General features: G+C 35.9%; 1 protein-coding gene across 1 annotated transcript; it reads right to left on the bottom strand.

Moving 5' to 3' along the window:
- Window positions 1–4,909: 4,909 nt before the first annotated feature.
- Window positions 4,910–19,210, bottom strand: LOC117394944 (src-like-adapter). Its single transcript, XM_033993710.3, has 8 exons — window positions 19,052–19,210; window positions 14,333–14,436; window positions 12,283–12,382; window positions 10,865–10,951; window positions 10,255–10,358; window positions 9,846–9,977; window positions 7,855–7,990; window positions 4,910–6,739 (listed from the first exon to the last, which is right to left on the bottom strand). Exons 2-8 carry the CDS (start codon window positions 14,397–14,399, stop codon window positions 6,499–6,501), a joined length of 867 nt encoding a protein of 288 aa, XP_033849601.2. The 5' UTR covers window positions 14,400–14,436; window positions 19,052–19,210; the 3' UTR covers window positions 4,910–6,498.
- Window positions 19,211–22,871: the final 3,661 nt, after the last annotated feature.

The following is a 22,871-nucleotide window of genomic DNA, read 5'->3' as shown; positions in this document are numbered from 1 at the left end:
TAGCAAGTCGCGCGATACTTGACTGGGTTTTTACCTTGGTTTTTATAGGATTTTCCCTCCATTGAATACATCAGGAGTCCCAATTAAATCTAATCGCCTTGACAGTTCCTATCTTTGAGTTAATTATATTTTCTAGAAGGATCCGGTCAACTCTTTTTTCAAAACTGATTGGATAAAACTTCTTGCCAAAAAATATTGGAACATGATTTCATCGCTCTCTTTTTCCAACTCCTCCTTTTTCTAAAAAGTCAGGTGGACCAAAGTTCACAGAATCCTTGCTATAATATAATACAAGTATATGTGTATATATGAGAGATATTTTTAATATGTAACACCAGCTCTATTTGATTATATTAAGGTGGGTCAAAATATATGTCCCTCTGAGCCGCATATTACGTTACCTTTACAGTGTGTTGTCAATGGGTCAGTTTAACTTCATATACAAATGTGTGTTAACAAAGTATTTGACAAAGAGTGTAGGGGTTTATCATAAGCCTTTGAATAAGACCACTAAGTATACAGTGGCAAGTCCAGTTATTTTCATTTCAAGATATAATAAAGCATGTTAAATATAATAGCCTTGTACAGACGTGCTCAAATTTGTTGGTACCCCTCCACAAAAAATGAAGAATGCACAATTTTCTCTGAAATAACTTGAAACTGACAAAAGTAATTGGCATCCACCATTGTTTATTCCACATAGAAATCAGACTTTGCTTTTGATTTTTTATTCACCATAATATTGTAAATAATAAAACAAATGAAAATGGCATGGACAAAAATGATGGGACCGCTAACCTAATAATTTGTTGCACAACCTTTAGAGATAATCACTGCAATCAAATGTTTTCTGTAGCTCTCAATGAGACTTCTGCACCTGTTAACAGGTAGTTTAGCCCACTCTTCCTGAGCAAACTGCTCCAGCTGTCTCAGGTTTGATGGGTGCCTTCTCCAGACTGCAAGTTTCAGCTCTTTCCATAGATGTTCGATAGGATTCAGATCAGGACTCATAGAAGACCACTTCAGAATAGTCCAATGTTTTGTTCTTATCCATTCTTGGGTGCTTTTAGCTGTGTGTTTTGGGTCATTATCCTGTTAGAGGATCCATGACCTGCGACTGAGACAGAGCTTTCTGACACTGGGCAGTACGTTTCGCTCCAGAATGCCTTGATAGTCTTGCGATTTCATTGTGCCCTGCACAGATTCAAAGCACCCTGTGCCAGGCACAGCAAAGCAGCCCCAAAACATAACCGAGCCTCCTCCATGTTTCATTGTAGGTATGGTGTTCTTTTCTTTGAAAGCTTCATTTTTTTGTCTGTGAACATAGAGCTGATGTGACTTGCCAAAAAGCTCCAGTTTTGACTCATCTGTCCAAAGGACATTCTCCCAGAAGGATTGTGGCTTGTCAATATGCATTTTAGCAAATTCCAGTCTGGCTTTTTTATGTTTTTCTTTCAAAAGTGGAGTCCTCCTGGGTCTTCTTCCATGGAGCCCACTTTCGCTCAAAAAGCGACGGATGGTGCGATCAGAAACTAACGTACCTTCACCTTGGAGTTCAGCTTGTATCTCTTTGGCAGTTATCCTTGGTTCTTTTTCTACCATTCGCACTATCCTTCTGTTCAATCTGGGGTCGATTTTCCTCTTGCGGCCGCGCCCAGGGAGGTTGGCTACAGTTCCATGGACCTTAAACTTCTTAATAATATTTGCAACTGTTGCCACAGGAACATCAAGCTGCTCGGAGATGGTCTTGTAGCCTTTACCTTTACCATGCTTGTCTATTATTTTCTTTCTGATCTCCTCAGACAACTCTCTCCTTTGCTTTCTCTGGTCCATGTTCAGTGTGGTGCACACAATGTTACCAAACAGCACAGTGACTACTTTTCGCCATTTAAATAGGCTGAATGACTGATTACAAGATTGGAGACATGTGTGATACTAATTAAAGAAACTAATTAGTTTGAAATATCACTATAATCCAATTATTTATTATCTTTACTAAGGGGTACCAACAAATGTGTCCAGGCCATTTTAGAATATCTTTGTAGAATAAGCAATAATTCATCTCTTTTCACAGCTTCTTTGCTTTATTCTATGACATACCAAAGGCATGCAAGTATACATGATAAAATAGCTTTTAATTTCATCACTTTTCAGGAGGAATGAAGCATTATTTCAATGAGCTGTAAGGGTACCAACAAATTTGAGCACGTCTGTATTAATTGGACCAAGCTTGACCTCTCTCTATAATAATTCGCCTGCACAAGCAGGTTTCAGGCACCATGTTTATTTGCCAAGGCTAGTGTTTTAATTGACAAAGACTGCCTTTGAATAAGCATACAGTGGTCAGTTCAGTTAGTTTCATTTAAATTTAAGCTATAATAAACATGTTAAATATAATAGCCTTATTTAACTGTTCCATTCTCGGACTATGCCTGACCTCTCGCTCTGTTTCTAAAATTCACCTGCACAAGCAGTTTTCAGACACACTGTTTACTTGCCAAGGCTAGTGTTTTAATTAATATGAAACTCCACTGTAAGCACTTTTCCAAATTCACCAGATGAAGTCATTTTTTGGCTGATTCAAGAGACCGGACCGGTATCTTTTCAGATAATACCAAAAAAATGTACATCCTAACTTTTATAACTCAGCTCTCATTATTTTCTTATAATTTAATGAGATACATACTCCTGTCTTTCTCAAAGCACCTTCCATTGGTTATCATTCAAGGTTGGCAAATCCCGCTTTTAAGAGCCAACACCGAATCCTGCTTTGAGGTGCCAAAGACTAAGCTTTATTTTTTGAAGGTCTGATGCCCTTCCAGAATTATACTGTGTGTCTGAGACACACATCTAAATATTTCACTTTACAGTTTCCCTGTAAATAAATACCTTTGTTTCTTACTGCAGTAAAATCTTTATATAAACTAAACATGTATATTATTTGGTTTAATTGATATAATAAGGTCTAAAAGACTTTATGTTTAGTTGGAGAAACTGAACTAATTCTTAAATCAATTAAATGAAATGTACATTATCGCAAATGTGTCAACAATATGGTTGCAATATTGTCAACGCCATGCTTCTGTTATAATAAACTTTTACTGTGTTATTTCAACAGTTTATCTTTAAATGGCATTATAAGATGTATTTCTAATTAAGTTACTTTAGTATGTTGCTCCTAGAAATTGTAATATAATTTTACTCCATTGATAAATCTTTCAAGATTTTAATGGAAGGTCCAGTTATTTATATATCTAAATACAGGCTAGCATTAATATATTAGAATGCTATGGTGTTATAGTGACTGAACTGTGTCTGACCTTCTTCACTGTTCATACAAAATCCAGTCAAAGCAGGTTTTAAGACAACCTTTGCTTTTTGCCAATTTTAGGGTTGATTAATATGAAACACTATCGTAAGCATTTTTCAATACTCATTATTTCAAACCAATATCTAACTTAACGTTTTTCCTACACTTTCCATTCCCATCTCTTCCGGCCAGGTTCTAATTCATTTCTATTATATATAGAAAATGATTATTGTAAGATAAACTCCTATCTTCTGTTATCCGAAAGATATTTTCGTTCGTTAATATTAACGAGATCGCTCATTATAGAGAGGATCTTGGCTGTTAAATCGCTGACCATCAAAAATCCCCGCTTCATCGGCCAAAACCAATGAGTCATCTTCAACACTGCTTTTACTACAAGCAGATGAGAACGAGGTTACAACATTAGCTGTATTCCTTCAGCAAGTTTACTGTTAGAGTTCATACTTTAAATGATTTTATAACATGTAGTTCTAATTCAGATACGTCAGTATAGCAATCTCTTATAAACTGCAATTCTATTTTACTTCATTGATATACACAGAAGGCAAGGGGCTAATTTTTTGTTATTAATATTAATAGTAATTGAATATTTAAACGTAGGACTGCTCATACATTTACTTAATGTTATTATATTAGGTTTCTTATTTATTTAAATACTTTTGTTTTTCTTACTATAATCAAACCTAGTTCGATTGCTTCTAGCATATTAACTGTGCTCCATAGATTCTACCATTCTGCTCTCGCTGGATCAGAATGTTTTGAGACTCTGAGTCTAATTAAAAAAGATGCTTTTACCTGATAAGAGAGGTTTGGAACTTTCAGCAGGTCAGCCTGACCTTCAATGCAATGAACTCCTTCCCACAGGCCTTACACAGATCTGCTAATAATATTTTCTAACGGTTGTATATTCTTTAAAACACATTACAGTCATTACAATAATTGTTGCAGTTTCACAAATGTTCAATTTGTATCCCAAAGATCAGCCTGCTTCCAGTAGCGGTGACAGTCTTGGGTCAGTTTCTGCTCTCAGCGAGTCAGTTTCTGCTCACAGGTGTGGGTGACAGTCTTTAAAAGCCTGATACCTGCAAAAAATCTTGTTAGCTGGGCTCCCATCTCTGCATTCTCATTCCCATCGTCAGTGGGCAAATACATTAAATACGTTTACTGTTGAGGATACTTTTCATTTAGTACTCTGTGCATACTTTCTTGAATGTCTCATTGCCACAAATGCATATTATGAGGCTGTGTGGTCCAGTGGTTAAAGAAAGGGCTTGTAACCAGGAGGTCCCCAGTTCAAATCCCACCTTAGCCACTGACTCATTGTGCAACCCTGAGCAAGTCACTTAACCTCCTTGTGCTCCATCTTTCGGGTGAGACATAATTGTAAGTGACTCTGCAGCTGATGCATAGTTCACACACCCTAGTCTCTGTAAGTCGCCTTGGATAAAGGCGTCTGCTAAATAAACAAATAATAATAATACTGTATAGCAAACTTTTAACACCTAAACCATAAGATTACATTTTAAATGGTTACACACTCCTCTGTTATAGAGACTTTTAATAAGTAAAATACAGCTATTTGCTGTACCAACAATTTAATAATATTAAGAACATTCATGTGGTCATCAATACATTATATACTGTATGTACATTGTAACATTTACCATTACTGCCTGTCATACAGTATTATTAAACTTGATCCATCTTTATTTACCTCAACAACTTAATAACAAACACAATAAACGATATTCTTCACGTAGGCAATGAATTTGAAGCGATACAGAGATATGCACATTTAAAAGCATTTGCTTGATAAAAACAGGAAGCCTTTGAATTAGAATAAACATTGTCAGCAGATGCTATTGATTTTCATGACGGATGAACACATACCGTGTTCATTGTTTATATGAACAGAAAGCTGACTCTACAATGGATTGTTAAAGAAAAAATAAATCGTATTCATCTTTACCTGAGCTTTACGGTTTGAATTGTGGTGTTATAGACTTATGTTATAGGTCACACCCCCATTGGATCCTATCTGTAGCAACAGCACTTATAAATCTGATCAGAGGTGGTGTCTCGTGCACAAATTCTTAACTTACACTTCCTTGCTGTGCTGCTTAAATGCCAACATGAGAAAGTAAAAAGCTGACTTTGAGTGAAATAAATAAAAGGTTATTTTAGACTTGTCAAGGAACAGCCACCTGACAAGTCCTGTACCTGAAAAGATGCTTTGCAGTTAGACAAAAGTTTCCAATCAGATTTCTTGTTTTGAAACGTTTTCCTCACATACAGCATACTTTTGAACATGCAAAGAGTGCAAGTTTTTGTTGTTGTTGGTTAGGGTTAGAAAAGAGGAAACTGTGTTTTTTACAGTGCGAGTTTCTCATCCCACACCCCGGCAGCGTCAGAGCCAATGAGACGCTCCCCTCGGGGTCCCCAGCAAAGTTCAGCCTCTTTGCACAGCCCGGACGCGAACCGGCGCCGCCCAAGCTGTGTGACATCCTGCGCACTTTAACTGGATGGGACCCCCCTTTAAATCATTATTACGCAAAATAATTTTAGTATATTATTTTATTTATTTATTCTATTACAATATGAAAACTGATAAGAGAACATTATAGACTACAGACTGTACAAGCCCCTAGTAAATTAAACATACACTACGAATGAGTTACAGTAAAATGTTTTGTCAATCCAGAAGTCACATTGATTCTTTTAGTTTGTTCTGTGTTTTGGAGGAACACTTTATTATAACAATAAGGTCTGTGCATGTTTCATTATAACAGGTCGTTCACAAGTTTTAAGGGTCACAAACTTTCATAGAAACAAACAAACAAGCATCCATACACACATGAAAACATATATGTGCATTGCAACCTGGTGCAAATGATTAATTGAGCATCATATTTGCATTAAAAAACAATAAAGAAATCACAGTCCGCTTGGATGTGGCAGTTCAGCAAGATGTTTCTTCTTCTTTTTTAATAAAGTCTCTTAATCTCCCGTAAAGAAGTAGAAACCATTAATGTTTGCCATACACAGCATTTTCCCAAAACACAGTCAGAATAACACTAATGTATGCAGAAGATATGTTGTAAATGTGAAGTCCTTCGTTTGAGGAGTCACTGAGTCAATACAACGTGTGTGTCCGTTCTCAGAGGCCTTCATGCTTGTTCAGCTTGCTCTTCAGAGAAATCCTCTTCAGTAAGAATCATGTTGTTTTCCGCACTCCTCGGGACCCCATACATGGATTTGCTCTTTTTCTTGCGGCTGCTTTTGTTTGAGTTATCTTCTTGACCTCCTGACAGGGACAAATAGGATGCAATGCTGTTCCGTACACCAAAGCTTAGGAGAGATTCGTCGTTCTCCCAGTTACCTACTGCGTTCTCCTTCATCAGCTCTGACCTGTTAATGAAAAAGCAATAGCTTATAACTTTACAGAGATATTTAGTAGACTTGGCATTTCAACAGGTGTTCAAGCTACATTTGCAATATAGAATTAAAGGGCAACCAATGTAACGGGCAGTGTTGTGTGACACACTGTCGTTACGGGTTCTGTCCCCTGTCGGTGAGATGAGAGAGGTTACGAGCTCTTAAACCACGATTGCAGATGAGCCCGGCTCTTTTGCATTGCGGTTTAGATGCTCGCTTGTGGTGGGCAGGGTTGCACTGTTATACCAGCAATCCAGTTATTTCATCTGATTATCTGAATATCTATGAAAGGATTATGGCATTCAGCATTAGTATCCCCTGCTATTCTGTAATGTGCACCTGGTGGCTCTCCTGACCCCTCCCTGTGGGTAGTCGTGGTCAATCACGGCTTGCCAACTTTAACCACAGGAAACAAGTGCATTGAGATTGGCACTAGGAGCTTACCTCTTAAGGAAACTTTTCTACATTAAAATAAACAGGATGTTATGTAGGTGAAATACGTAAGAATCATCACATTGGTAAGCAATTGCACATGCAAAAACCTACAGTTGAGAAGATCCTATGATTTCAACATTGCATTCCAAACAGATGAGGTTAGGACGTAGATTATTTGCACTCTGTTTCTGCCAGTTGCATGTATTTCCTATTAATTCAGACGTATTTACATAGCCTCATTGAACATGACCACTCTGTTCCATAGAGGATCACAGATGACTAGCACAGAGAAGCAGACATTATTTGGGGTGAAAAAATACCCAGATAAAATTTAGTACAGAGCAGGCACCACAGTACAGATACATGCTGTGAATGTGCCATAAACTGTGCAGTACAAACAGAAACGGAGGTGCTGTAACTGCAGGCTCATCAGCTCTTTCACTACATTGCAGCAAATTCTCACTAGCTGCACTATATTGTAACTCTGGGGGTTTGTAATTTAGTTGTCTTGTACAGGGGAGTACATAGATGATAATACTAAACATTCAGGTTTTCCTAGACAGTATTTAAACCCATAAACATATATGGTAACTACTGATACAGCAACACATAGCTGTTGTTAACGAGGTAGTGGAAACTGGAATGGACTGTACCTTTCCACACTGTCCCAAGTGAATCGGTTCCGACGCATCAGCACAGGTGGAGGCTGATTGGTCAGGTTCAGGTTGCGGATGCTGTTGTGGGTGAGGCAGGGGCTTGTGAGGACACAGCAGAGGCCATCAGCAGTTTCTGTAAATGAAGAGGCTTGGAATCAGATCATTTACAAACAAAGAAAAGAGGTAGTGGATTTATATACTGTAATGTATATACACTTCATTTCACTGTGAAATACAGTCAACTGTTATATTATTTACTAAGTGAGCCCATTATCGTATGGTGTCCATAAACATTTCTCTCTTCTGTATTGGGTCCAATTTCCAGTTCACTGCTGTTTCGTTGAACCCAAAAGATCAAAACCCACCACAGAGCCACAGAGTTTACTGGAATTGGCTCAGGCTGCACATCTGCAACCCCTCTTATCCCACATTGCACATCTGAGGAAACCTGGTACTTACTGTATAGGGTACATGTTTATACAAGCAAGTCTTATGTTTATATAAGCATGGGTGCTTCTTTTAGCCCAGGGAATAGTCAGACATTTGTGTGACAAATTGGTTATTCTCTTGCCTCTTTTTTTCTGATGGAATAGTTTGCATTTTTTCTCCCTGGAAAGTTTTTTTTTTTTTTTATCAGTTTGTCTGCTAATTCTGACAAGCTTATGATTTAAGACTTCACAAATTCCACAGTTGCATTCAAACTTTAAGGATTGAATGTATTACACTTTGGCCATAGTTTCTAAGCTGAGTTTAAGCAATGTATTGATATTTTAAATTAGAGATAAACAATAAGCTAAAATAAGTCCAATTGTCATAGATGAATAAAATGTTGTAGTGATTGTAGCTAACAAATTACAGTACATCCATCCATCCGTTATATTGGTCTCAAATTTGAAAGAAAGTTTTGAAAGAAACCCATATTTTAGCAAATATACTTTGATATTTGGTAGTATACAAAGTTAAAGAAATCTCCGATTGCAAGCCATGCTTTTTGATTGTCTTGGCTCTCCTGGGCATTTCACTTGGAGTGTGAAATTGTTCCCACCCCTTCAGGCCTTCATTCCTGTCAGTAACCAACCAGATGCTTCTCTTAATGACTGACATGCTTTGCAGCCTGTTAGATGACCCTTAAGACACTGCTGGGGTGAAATGACCAATGAAGTAAAGCAATAACATACTTCTTGGAAGGGAGGGCAAGCACACAGAGAATTTTGTTTGACCTAGTGTAGTACCAAATCATGTTTTAAAATGAAAATACAACACATGCTCACTCTTGTTATTTTTCTTTGATAATCCAACCCCCTATAAAAAGATGTTTCTGTGAGTTTAAGCTGGATTTAAATTGTTATAAAAATGTAACTGAAAAGCACAGTCAGCTGTCTGCACTATCTGTATTATACATATACTGTGGCTTTCACGACAATCTTTACACATCATTGTGTTCAGGCTCTGACACCCACGGTCGATCAGCACTGATGCTGTCGAAAGATCAGAAACAGTTACACCTAAGAGATTGATATTGAAAGTGGAAGAATGGTCCCCTGGGCAAAAGCAGCCTCATTCATATACAGACTCATCTGTTAGTCAACCACACAATTTACATGAAACTTTGTTGTGGTGGTTCCCAAAAATAATTCTGTGCATCCATTCATTGATACATGACTCAAATGTGCAGTCTTGAAAGAAACACATGTTCTAGCAAACATGGGTCATGCACTTCCTTGACCATTTTGACTAGGCAGTAAAATCACTCCCACCCTCTCAATGGCTTCTTTCCTGTCAATAACCAATCAGCTGCTTCCCCTATTCACTGACATGCTTTAAGTGAGTATCACTTTTTTTTTTAATGGTGTTTTTTTTTTATTTTACTTATAACATTTGAAGTACTTATTAAATGGCACATACTGTTTACTGCTTGAGAGTCCACTTTAATCTTCAATTTCTTTAACATGGAAATGTTACTGTACAATCCCGTTGCATCGGCTTACCAGAATAGTGACTGACTAGGTCTTCCAAGCACTGGAAAGTGAGACGAGGAGAGATGTAGTACCAGTTGTTGGGCAAGCGGCTGATTCGATAGTGCTTCACTGCTCTGTGCTTGACTGACAGGGAGTACTGACCTACAACGATTAAGAATGCCTGTTAGGAAGATCAGCCATGATATGCTTTACCATATCTCTCTGGGCTTTACAGTGTCAAGACTATGTTTACCTATGCTTTACCATGCTTTTTACACTTTGCTATGGTAAACTTTTATAAGGGTGTTTACTATAAGAAACCGTATTCTTAAATAAATATCAAACTAAATAAATAGATGATATCAGTGAAAGTCCTGTAATAAACTATTCACGTTGGTGCTGCAAGGCCTTCCCTTTGAATTGTTCTAACATACTGTACCTCTGTCAGTCTGGCTGTTTCTGATCATGAAAGATCCGATTCTGTTGTTGGGAAGTTGCAGCAATTCCTCTGCTTTGAGTCTTACTACTCCCTCAAAGAGCCAGCTAAAATAAAAAATAAAAAAAGATATAGATATATATATATATATGTATATGTATATCATTAACTATGTAGTAACCACATTGACAAACACATCCATAGATTTAAATAGAAATATGTGAGTGTAGTTGACATGGCATCAAAAACCTATAAGCATCTCCACTTTTAAAGGCATGTTAAACGTTGGGAAGTTGTCTCTTTTGTGGTAAAGTGGGGCTTGCTACCACTTGACGGGATCTTTAACACTGTCTTTAAGTGTAGATGAAGTCCTTGAAACCACAGATGATAGGTGTAAAACAAACAAAATGTGCACAAAACAAACAAAACAGCAGCCTAATCCATCAAGGAGTGCTTACTAAACTTTTCCCAAGGTCTGACTACAACTGTACGTCAGAGCCAGTCCCCACAACCAATACCTGTATCCTGTGCATTTTTAAATTGTATTTAAAGAAAATGCTTTTTAGTCCAGTGCAATATGCAGAAAACAAATTTAACAAACACTACCACTTACCCATGGTAGACTTTTGCCACGTGGTTACTCGGAATGTAGTTTTCATTTCCTGTAACTATTGAAATAACTTTCCACCAACTCCCTTCTCTGATGAATACATGAAAATAGAGAGATTTATTTAAAAATTACATGCTATAATTGAATGAATAAATCTAGCATTAAACTGAGTACTGGTACTGTATTTATGTATTTATTTGTTTATGTACTTTTTTATTTATTCATTCAAAATGATTGCAAAAAACAAAGCCATAAGTATAATTTTCAGCTTTTTAGAATCTCAATTAGAATATTTGTTTTCAAAAAAACTAAAGCAATATAATATTAACGCATAATTAAGGATCTCCATTGAAACTATTGTGTACATCCAAAAAAAACTTCATTTTCATCTGAAGAAGGCAGAAGTCTAAACATTGTAGCTAATTATTAAAATAGCGAGTTTTCATTTCATGAATTACTTCATTTCTTATTGTACCACCAGGCCTCATCAGTAACGTTTTTCTTTTTTGCTTTGGGTTCTCATTCTGAAAGACGCACCAGGCATTATGTGTGTTAAAGGAAGGGTGCCTGTGCTAGTTTTGTGCATTGAGTGAATACACTTGAAGATACAGAGATTGGGCCATCTCATACTGTATTATCCACAAGCCTCTGCGCTTCCTATGGCTAGATAAGGAAGTAGCTTGATAAAGTTGACTAGTTCAGCCCCATCTTGTGGAGAACACCAGCCTCCTAGACATGGTAGATGTGAGATCTGTAGTTATATATAGCATTGCCAAAGAACTGCTACTTCTGTAAAACTACAAGGCTATTATTACATTTATTCAAAACTGAATAATTGAGGCTTTCAGTTCCATTTTGTAATTAACAGAATCTACAGTTTTCAGTACAACATTTGAATTCTTTGTAAATGTACTGATATAATTTACTTCAAGTGTTTTTATTTATTTATTTATTTGTTTGTTTATTTATTCAGATGTATTGCCATTGATTTTGCTAAACTGGAAGCCCTGTCAGGATAACACAATCATATGCATTTTTTTTGGATGGATAATCAAGAAATAACTAAACAGCTGTTTTTTGTTTTCTTAATCGCACATGACTGTTAATGATATGATGTAAAGTATACTAACTCAGAGTTAGAATACGTTTTGCTTTTTCACAATGTGAACCGCATGATGATCAGCAGAGGTTGTTTTGCTACGCTGTGTTTGTCATCAGACTATACTGTAGAATCTGATGGATTTCACTAAACGCATGTAGGAATGCATTGCAACAATTATCCAATATATTTTACTGCAATCAAGTACTGACTGTTGCTAACTAGTGTGTGCGTCCTAGCACTAACTGTAACTTTAACCTCAATAACTGGGAGCTCTTCTGTTAACATGTGCAGTAGGGTTTGTAACAAGCCTCAAACTCACTCCGAAAGCACTCGCAGCTTCTCTCCAACCGTATATATAGGCTCGCTGACATCAGGAGGCGGGTAATCATGTAGCACAACCAGAGTGGTGTTGTCTGCTTCTGTGGGGAGAGAACAAAGACCTGTCTTTTATAAAGTCGATCTTTTTTATAAAGCATATCTTTTCATTTTTGTAGATTTTTGTATGTAAGTTCCCTTTCATCTTTTTTTATTGTAAGTAGGGCTATTACTTTCAATTTCTGCTGACAAGGTTTTATGCGTTGTGGGGATTAAGACCGCTCCCTGCTTTTGGGCTGTACTTGACTGTTTCTTGATATCGCTGGGTATCAGCCATCACCTATGAATTAGCCCTTAGTTATGTCTAGTGACCTTCACTAAAAGCACCTTCCATAGAAGGCCTCTGATAGCTGCAGTACAGTGACAGGCAGTATGCATCGCTTTCTCACAGGAGAGGTGTTAGTGTTTCAATTTCCAGTGGAAGCAGTCACTGGACTAAACAGAGCGACCAAAAGAGTCTTAAAGAGCATGCATACCTATATATCAATTTCAAGCCAAAGCTAACCCTAAACAACAACCCCAGCTTTTACCATTTATAGTAAAGTATAATATTATAAGTATATGGTTAAAATACATTTCACAATATATTCTTGCACAGCATGCATATTTATGGTATGTGACGAATGTCACTGTCATCACCTTATAAAGTTATATATATATATATATATATATATATATATATATATATATATATATATATATATATATATATATATATATTTATGTATGAATGTACAGCTATGACTATATATGTATTAATATATATGTATTAATTATGTCACAATCCTAAAATTCTAGGTGATGCAAAACTTTTGGCCATAGCTGTATCTATTCATCAGTAAAGGGTGTGCATTTTCTGAATTATATTTACTGTGTTACTTTGTAGGTTATAGAATACAACCTCCTTGAACTGTCACCTGAACTGAAAGGTCACCTGCTCTTATCTTCCAGTAAGTCCCAATACAAGTGAGCTAAAGCAAGCCCATGTTTGGTAACTGCAGTAGTTAATGCAGCCTTCACTATAACTACAGTAGTTAATGCAGCCTTCACTATAACTACAGTAGTTAATGCAGCCTTCACTATACTTGTTGTGCCAATCATATTCATCAGGGCACTGTAAGTTTTCTTAACTTTACTTTTTAGAATTCCAAACAAGCCTAATAACTGTCGTAGAAACTACTTTGAACTGTGTTTCTTAATCATGGAAAGAACCTTTAATCGTTTTAATCAGGAAGTCAATAGCCAAACCGTTAGCCACACTAATGTCGTTGCTAAAATTTACTGATAGCTTCTTAGCTTAAGCGCAGGAAGCCATAATGAATGGAAAATATAAATGCAGTTACATTAGATCTATTGATAAAATTGCATCATAATTATATTTGAATGCATTTTTTGTAAGAGCCAGAACCTAACTTACAAAACAGCGCTGGTGCATTTTAGGTCTTTAAAACCAGAATAACTTTTCTTTTACTGTTTAGTAACATAACCAGGGATAAAAGAGAACAAATAATGCAATAAATCACACTGCCGTTTCACAGATAAAGAAGTTGTTTCAAAATCACACTTGCAAACAGTACATAGGCAAGGATGTGACTTCTGTATTCATTCTAAACATATTATTAAATAATTAAAGCCTAAATAGACAACTGCAATACATGCTCGCTGCAAGAATATAAATGCCTTTTCTATGTGACTGCTTTACAAGAAACCGTCAGCCTGTGTACAAACAGCAATACTGTCTAATATAGACGGAATTGATTAATTAAAACTGGAATTAATTAAGAATTGTCACTGTCTAACTTAATTTGTAAAAACCAATAAACAAAGTTAATTATTATTATTTATTTTTTATTTTAAATTAGAATAAGTATATATATATATTTAAAAAGCTCATCATTTCCCATTAAACCTTACACAGTGAACGCACTTATTTACTGCTGGTCAGTGAAGATGAAAGTGTATTTCCTTTAAGAACACTGCACACAATTGCTTACCTTTCTTTTTTGACTCTAGGCATGCTTTCTCAGTCTCAGGTGTTGCTGGTTTCAGTACATTCCCCATGTCTTATTAGTGAGTCTTTGGATCAAAAACAAGCAGCCTAGTGCAAAAACAAAAGGGCAGTTATTATTTCCACCTATCGAAACAATGTGTGGCTCTGTAGATGGTCCAGAGCACCACACCACTATTCTGTTGCTCTATGTCTATGTGTTTTCACCAGTCTCATGGTGCACAGGCTACGTTCTTCCAGCGAGTTATAGTGTTCACAGGAGGGTAGCTTTCTGCAAAATGGGGAAGTTGGAGAGAGCTGTTGTTGACTATAATTTTCCATTACCCCAAATTATGAAAATAGGAAGTTAAGCAAGTAAATATGAAGGGCTGTGGAGTCTGTGCATGCACATTTAAATAGAGAGAAGTCATCTCAAAATAAAAATGTTCAAGCCCAGTTTAAGAATGTAAAGGTGCAGGTGTACCATACAGTTTTAATGTGTTTGGTTACACATACACTACAGTACAGCGTTTGTTTCTGTTGTTACACATACACTACAGTATTCTGAAATCATAAAAAGAAAAGAAAATTGAAAGAACTGGGTGGTGCAAGCCATCGGGAGACGCGTAAAAAACCACACTGGACATTTACATCAATGCATTCCATATAAGTTTACCAACTAAAGCATCACCATTTTCTGTCAAATATTTACGATTAATATTGACGGCGTTAGGCAGTGTTTTAGCGATGGACAGACAGTACTGTCGCACGAAGTCACCAATACATACCTCTCTGCACAGTGGCTGTCCAGCAAAGCACAGAGCTCTGACTAACTCATTAACACAGTTATTCTGCGCTCTGTTGTATTAACGCGCGTGTAAAAGCTTCATAAATGGATTGCTTGTCTCTGTTCACTTTCTTGTTTTAGTTTAATGTGTCGCTTATTTTTCAGTTTGTTCTTTTATTGTCAGAGTGAACATGTACCTCAATGCAACAGTACTCGCAGCGCTATGCATCCTCTGCCTCATCTGACCCACTTCTGCTATTTTTGCCTTTTTGCATACTTCAAGACATTCATTTTCTTTTGAATATTCATGAACTGACTTAAGTTTTCTCCCCATTCCTCATCCACTAAAAATATTATATTTTTGTGCAAATATTTCAATTTAGTTTTTGATCAAGCTAGTAGTTACTATGCTCAGCAGTTGCCACAATAATCAGACTTTGCTTGGCCAGCATAATCAGGTGATAATGTGTTTGTGAAGTGACAGAGAGCCACATTTGAACGTTATTTGATCCTCTGACGTCTAAACGTCTGCTGTATCCTAGGATACAGTGTAGGTCTGCTTATTACAATGTCAGTCAAAATAAAACAGCATTTTAATCAAAATATTGTGTATTTCCTAGAAAATAGTACCAGGAAAAAAATGGGGTATAAATTAGTAAAAAAACGAAGTCCAGTTAAAAGAAACCTGTAATTGTTCGGTAAAGTTCGGAATAAACTGCAAACACGGAACACAACACATACAGTGCAGCTGGGCTCTTCAACTGGCGGCCCGCAAAGGACAACCAAGTGGCCCGACGATATTCAGCAAAAAATATTAAAATTAACAAATATATATGGAAAATAAAAAAAGAAAGAAAAACAAAAACAGTAAAACCGTAAATCAATTTGTGATTAAGACGTGTATCTTATTTTTGTATCCAGCAAAGCAGCGCGCGCATCACACCACCGCTTTCCGTTCTAGCTTTTTACTCGTGTTACTATTAAAAATATGTTTTTTTTTCTGTCTTATTTTGAAAGCGATATAAAACATGTCTCGCCCTACTCTAGTTAGTAAGAAGAGAAAGCTTGATGGTGGAAATTGTAGATTCAACAATGAGTGGACCAATAAATACTTATTTATTTTACCAGCTGTACCGAACGCAAAGCGGATGTGTTTATTGTGCAATGGATGTGTGTCAGTAGTTAAGCAATACAATGTGAAAAGACATTTTGAAACCAAACACTGAGTTTTTGGAAATACATATCCAGAGAGCTCAGCAGTTAGAAGCTCAAAAGTAGAAGCGCTGACCTCTTCCTACCAATGTCATTGTGCAACTCTTGTGCGATCTTTCACTCATCGATTGTTTTTTGAGATTCATTAAAAGGTAGACCATACAAAAGAGATTAACAGTTCGGTCAGAAACATCAGATGTCATTATTTTGGAAATTAACCAAAATGTAGGAACATGATTACATCGATTTCCCACATGCTACTGTTAACACTTTCCATAACACTAGTCTGTTTGTTTTTAACTTATTCAGGTTTTCATTTTTGTGTCAGATGGAATAGAAACAAAGACGCACGCTTATATGTTTTAGGTGGCACACTCACAGATTGTGGGAAGAAAGATTTTTGTGTGCATTTTTAGTTTTTTCAGTCACATCATTACCTTAGAACCACATTGTCACACAGTTCTCTTAATATGTCACATACATTTTAAAATGTTTGTAATGATACTCTGTTAAATGTTCACACTGTTCTATTATTAAATTACTATTCATATGGTAAAATGCGTAAGTCTTGTTCAATATACTAACATTAAGTTATATAATATTTATTATATTACTTTAAAATGTGCAGTGTAAAATACTTCTGGCCCACCTACTCCTAACTTTTTTCCAATCTGGCCCCTTTCAAAAACTAGTTGAAGAGCCCTGCAGTACAGTATAGAGTTTGTTAGTGTTGATTAAACGTACAGCCACATTCAGTAACTTGTGCTAAAGGAGGATGTAAGCAAGTTTTATAACAACTGGACAAGTGATTCTGCAGATACAGTAAGCAAAACAGAAAGACAGTCTCCATATACCCCAAGACTATGACAAATTCAATCACTTCTTCTGCAGAGGGTCCTTAGCAAGATTCATTGAAAAGCAGTTTTCTAAATAAATGCAAAACTCTGAATTGCGATACATGTAAAAGAAAGGCAAGTGACTTGACCACGGGAGCAGAGGTCGCCTCCCTTTGATCTTCAGGTATAATAAGCAACATAAGGAGGAAGGATTAAATACAAGTTGCATCTCTATTTCTGCAGAATCAACTCATTGTTTTTTAAATAGCTGAAACCACAAGGAACAGGACATATTGTAGATAGGGTCAGAGGGAGTCATTTGTTTGTTGCCAGTTTGTCAAATGGTTTATCTTAGAACTGCTAAATGATCTGTCATTGTAGATCCTGTGGACGCTACAGTAATGTATTATTATAATTTATTTCTTAGCAGACCCCCTTATCCAGGATGACTTACAATTGTTACAAGATATCACATTATTTTTACATACAATTACCCATTTATACAGTTAGGTTTTTACTGGAGCAATCTAGGTAAAGTACCTTGCTCAAGGGTACAGCAGCAGTGTCCCCCACCGGGGATTGAACCCACCACCCTCCGGTCAAGAGTCCAGAGCCCTAACCACTACTCCACACTGCTGCCCTAAAAAGTTAACTTAATATTCTCTAAGATGTTTGCTGTTAAGCACAGTGTCCCACATAAAACGTAATTTGCTAGCTTATTCTGTTGCTTTAAATTTTATTATTAATTTTACAATTTTATTTATTATTATTATCACCATGGTATGTCATGAGAGAAAGCCAAAAATTAAACATGTAGCCGTATGCATGTATTATAATGACACATAACTGCAACTAATCACAAATACCATTTGTCTGTGTTTATGCAATTTATTAATAGTTCTTTTAATTTATTATTATTATTATTATTTATTTGCTTACTATACCATACTATACTAATTCTAAGTATGTTTATTATTAGTGATTGTAAAAAAATATCCTGTACTCCTTCGAAATGGATTGTTATGCAAGATACTTTATTATACTGACACTTTTGATCATGTATTTATTTTCATGATTATGTTTTATTTGCATAGATGAACATAGAAGTTGTGGGAGGAATATGAATATTGAATTATCTTCCAGTATCATCAAATGGGAGCTTTTTGTAGTAGCTATATTATTCAGTGTACAACATGTATATTCATTTACTGTAATTTACAATATTATGGCAAATGTTGTTTTCCCCATTTTCACTGCAATTATATATATATATAATTTTTAGCAGTCAATAAACGTCACAATGTAGGAAAACATTAAAACTCAATGATCAGCTATCTAACGATTAAACAGAAATTGCAAAATTGGGTAGAATTTAAGACACACAGATACAAGTTTAAAGTTATTCATAAAACTGTACATATTAACTAGCCCTTTTCCACTCTATTGCATTTGATTGGTCTTGTATAGATATTGAGCAGTGTGGCCCCAGAAATCGCTTAGGACTTTCACTTTTTGGGTCTATGTTTCCAATATTTCCAACTAAGCATATATATATATATATATATATATATATATATATATATATATATATATATATATATATATATATATATATATATGTATTAAGCTGTATTTAAATTTACCTTTGTAGCATAGAGATGTAAAGACAATCCAAAATATTGTTTGCGCTTTAAATACATTTTAAGTAAAAGTAATGAAATAAACTAAAAAAAAAGATATATATCCTACTAACTACATATTTCAGCCAAGTGCTAGTAATTTACATAGTAGATTTAAAATGATTAATAGTATTAATAATAATAATAATAATAATAATAATAATAATAATAATAATAATAATAATAATAATACATATACTTTAATAGTTTACCTTTAAAAAGTCCCCATTCTGCTGCTTGTAGAGTTCTTAATGTGAGGCCCAGTGATCCACAGGTAGTTCATTGATGTTGCATTCCCAGTGTAAAGTGACAGTGTTGTGGAAGATGGGTGTTTCATGGTTTATATGAAAGCTGCTTTTCCGGGTTGAGTGTTGTGAAGCTGATGCACTCAACTGAGTCGCTGGTACTAAACAGGCCACATGCTTCCTCTGTTGAAATGAGCAACGTTTAAATGTGTGCAAGTTTGGAGAGTAAGTTCCTGTTTTTGTACAAAAAAACAAGTACTATAAAGTATCACAATTATGTACAAACCTGACCTTTCTCTTTCTGTATTTCTGTACCTTGAACAGTCGTTTATTTTACTAATAGGCCTGCTGTTAAGTTTTATAAAGCACCCAATAATATTTTATTTAATTACATTTTTTAAAATGTTTTATAAACTCTTCAGCTGGAAGGAAATCTTGGGGTAAATTAGTTTTGCACACATGCAAAAACTAAAATGTAATAATACTGTGTGTGTAAACAGATTAAATGAACAATTCACCAGTCATAAAATAATTTTTCTAGGTCTGAATTAATACCATTGTTCATCACTCTTTTTTTATATTTATTCTGATCTTGAGCAGCAACAGCTGCTTTCACTATAAGGCCATGTATTCTGTATGATACAAGAAAAAAGAAATGGAAAAAATGCTTTTGTAATGCACCAAAGCTCTTAATATCTTTATCATGATGCACGTTTCTGATCAGCCCCTGTAGGACACAACCAGCACATGCTGTATAAGCTCTTCGATCACACAGAACAGTATGTCTTTCCAGTTACAATATATAATATATTATGGTTTGTTACATGAATTTGATCCAGAACATTGCATCGCCTGATTGGACTACAGTTTGAGAAAGAATGTTTTGATGTTACTTTTCCAATAATGAGCTTTGACAAATAAAATTAAAATGAAGTATTATTATTATTATTATTATTATTATTATTATTATTATTATTATTATTATTATTATTATTTATTTCTTAGCAGACGCCCTTATCCAGGGCGACTTACAGTCGTAAACAAAAATACATTTCAAGAATCACAGTACAAGTATTAATACAATTAAGACCAAGATAAAATACAATGACTTCAGTTCTAGTATGTACAAGTATATTACAAAATACGAATCAATATCAGAGCAGATAACAGTGTCAGTGATAGTTACATCAGGATATAAATAAATACAAAATACTACAGATTAAATAACATTTGTGACAGATTACAGTACTCTAAAGTACAGGATTAAATGCAGTAAAATTGGGAGCAGATAAGAGCAAGTAAAGCGCATTAAGGAAGAGTGATAAAGTGTCCAGAGAGAAAAGAGGAGTTCTACAGGTGCTGTCTGAAGAGATGAGTCTTGAGGAGGCGCCGGAAGGTGGTCAGGGACTGGGCAGTCCTGACATCTGTAGGAAGGTCATTCCACCACTGCGGGGCGAGGGTGGAGAAGGAGCGGGATCTGGAGGCAGGGGAGCGTAGAGGAGGTAGAGCCAGTCTTCTAGTGCAGGAGGAGCGGAGAGGTCGAGTGGGGGTGTAGGGAGAGATGAGGGTCTGGAGGTATGCTCTATTCGGACTCTGCTATAAAAGAGTGGCTTACATTAGAAGCAGGACCTTAGCTTGCAAAGCTGTAAGCGATTTGAGGCTTGTTAGACTTGGTGTGCTTTCCTATTCCTCCATACTCATTCCCGGGACAAGCACTGCCTGCCCTCAGAAAGAAGTTTATTTTTTATTTTTTATAAAGCTATTGTCTGAGAGTTGAGAGGATGTACATTGTATTTATCTTGCTCTTAATTGTATTATTACTTGTACTGTGATACTTGAAATGTATTTGCTTACAATTGTAAGTCGCCCTGGATAAGGGCGTCTGCTAAGAAATAAATAAATAATAATGTACTGGGTGCTGCAGGGGTCAGTGCTGGGACACCAACTCTTTCTCATCTGCATAAATGACATAGACCATGAGGTTAGCACATGGGGAGAGGCGGGGGTTACATTATACAGTATTCAGAACAGGGGTTTGAAATCACTTCATTGGTTATATAGAATGAGTTGTCAATTTATCATTGGTAATTTTACCTGCTCTTCATAATCATATTAAAAGTGCTTTTCTGATCATCATATATATATAAAACAGGTAGCTTTCGAGTTAAGGTGAGTGAAAGCAAGAAATTCAAAAACAAATGGGTTGTAGGGAGATATGCAAATAAAGCATTACAAGAGCCAATCAAATTGCGTGAAAGTTGCCTTTTACTCACCTTAACTTGAAAGCTACTTGTTTTTAGTTAGTCTCCTGAGCCTTTCTGAAGTCAAAATACAGTTGCGCTGTACTGATGAGCCCCAAAAAGGGCGAAACATGTATGCAGCTACTGTATTTTGACTTTTAAAACACTGTGAATGTAGAAGCCATTAGGCAACTTTCACGTGATTTGATCTTGTAATGCTTTATTTGCATATCTCCCTACAACCCATTTATATATATATATATATATATATATATATTGTAGCAGCGGGGGTGGGAGTATTCACTGTAAATAGTTGTTTAACATTGTGCCTTATTGATGAAATTGCAGTCCTTTGTTGTGGCTGTGTGTAAGCGTGTGGTATGAGTGAGCACGCTTGCCATCGTGTTTCCTATGCTAATTAACAATGTTCAATATGCTATGCTTATTGTGGTAATGAACATATCATGGCTGAATGTCACCAGTGTGTCAATGTGTGCCAGTCATTCAGATGTAGTGCAGGTATATTCCGATTTGATACAAAGACAAATTGTTATTATTATTATTATTATTATTATTATTATTATTTATTTATTTCTTAGCAGACACCCTTATCCAGGGCGACTTACAATTGTTACAAGATATCACATTATTTTTACATACAATTACATTATTTTTTTACACATTTTTTTTTTTTTAAATAGTTACCCATTTATTCAATTGGGTTTTTACTGGAGCAATCTAGATAAAGTACCTTGCTCAAGGGTACAGCAGCAATGTCCCCCACCTGGGATTGAACCCACGACCCTCAGGTCAAGAGTCCAGAGCCCTAACCACTACTCCACACTGCTACCCTTTAAGATAAGATCAAAGGATCCAATGAGATTTAGTAATAGAAGGGATAAACACTGTATATTTGGGGATATAAGGGGATTGTTTGGTTCAGGGAATTCTATGTACAATGGGATGCAAATTACTGAGGTTAAAAGGTATTTGAACACATTGAAAAATACGATGTTATACCAAGCAGAATTATTTAGAGAGGGACAGTTATTACAGATTAAACAGGTGCCTACACAAATGGCCCTTACTATGGAGGTCATCCGGTCTATAGAAGACATGTCTGATAGAGAGTCATTTGCAGTAGCAGGGTCACATATAACCACAATGGTGCAGGACGCTGTGACTGATCTGATGGGAGGAAGATTTCTGAGGCACCTCCTCCCTGAAAATAAGTTAGCAAAGGCTTGGGTTGGCTGTTCAACAGGTAATAGAGAGAAATGAGGTAGAGATCTGAGGGAGTGTAAAAATGTGATACTTAATGCTTACTACAGTTCCCAAGGGGATAGTTTGTTCAGGGGCTCAGGTGTCCATCCTACTGAGACCAGAGCTCGCAGCTCTGTTTGTATTCTATTACTACAATAAACTATACCTTTTTTACTACATGTTAGTGGTGTGTGTTTTTCTTACAATACCAAACATTTTTAACCAATATTTTGTTGAAATGTGCGTGGCTGGCTGTAAAGATAGACATACCTATTAGGAAACAT

The sequence above is a fragment of the Acipenser ruthenus genome, chromosome 3 (assembly GCF_902713425.1).
Source record: "Acipenser ruthenus chromosome 3, fAciRut3.2 maternal haplotype, whole genome shotgun sequence".
Lineage (NCBI taxonomy): Eukaryota > Metazoa > Chordata > Actinopteri > Acipenseriformes > Acipenseridae > Acipenser > Acipenser ruthenus.
Note: the sequence above shows the minus strand (reverse complement) of the source record. Positions and strands in the feature narration are given on the sequence as shown.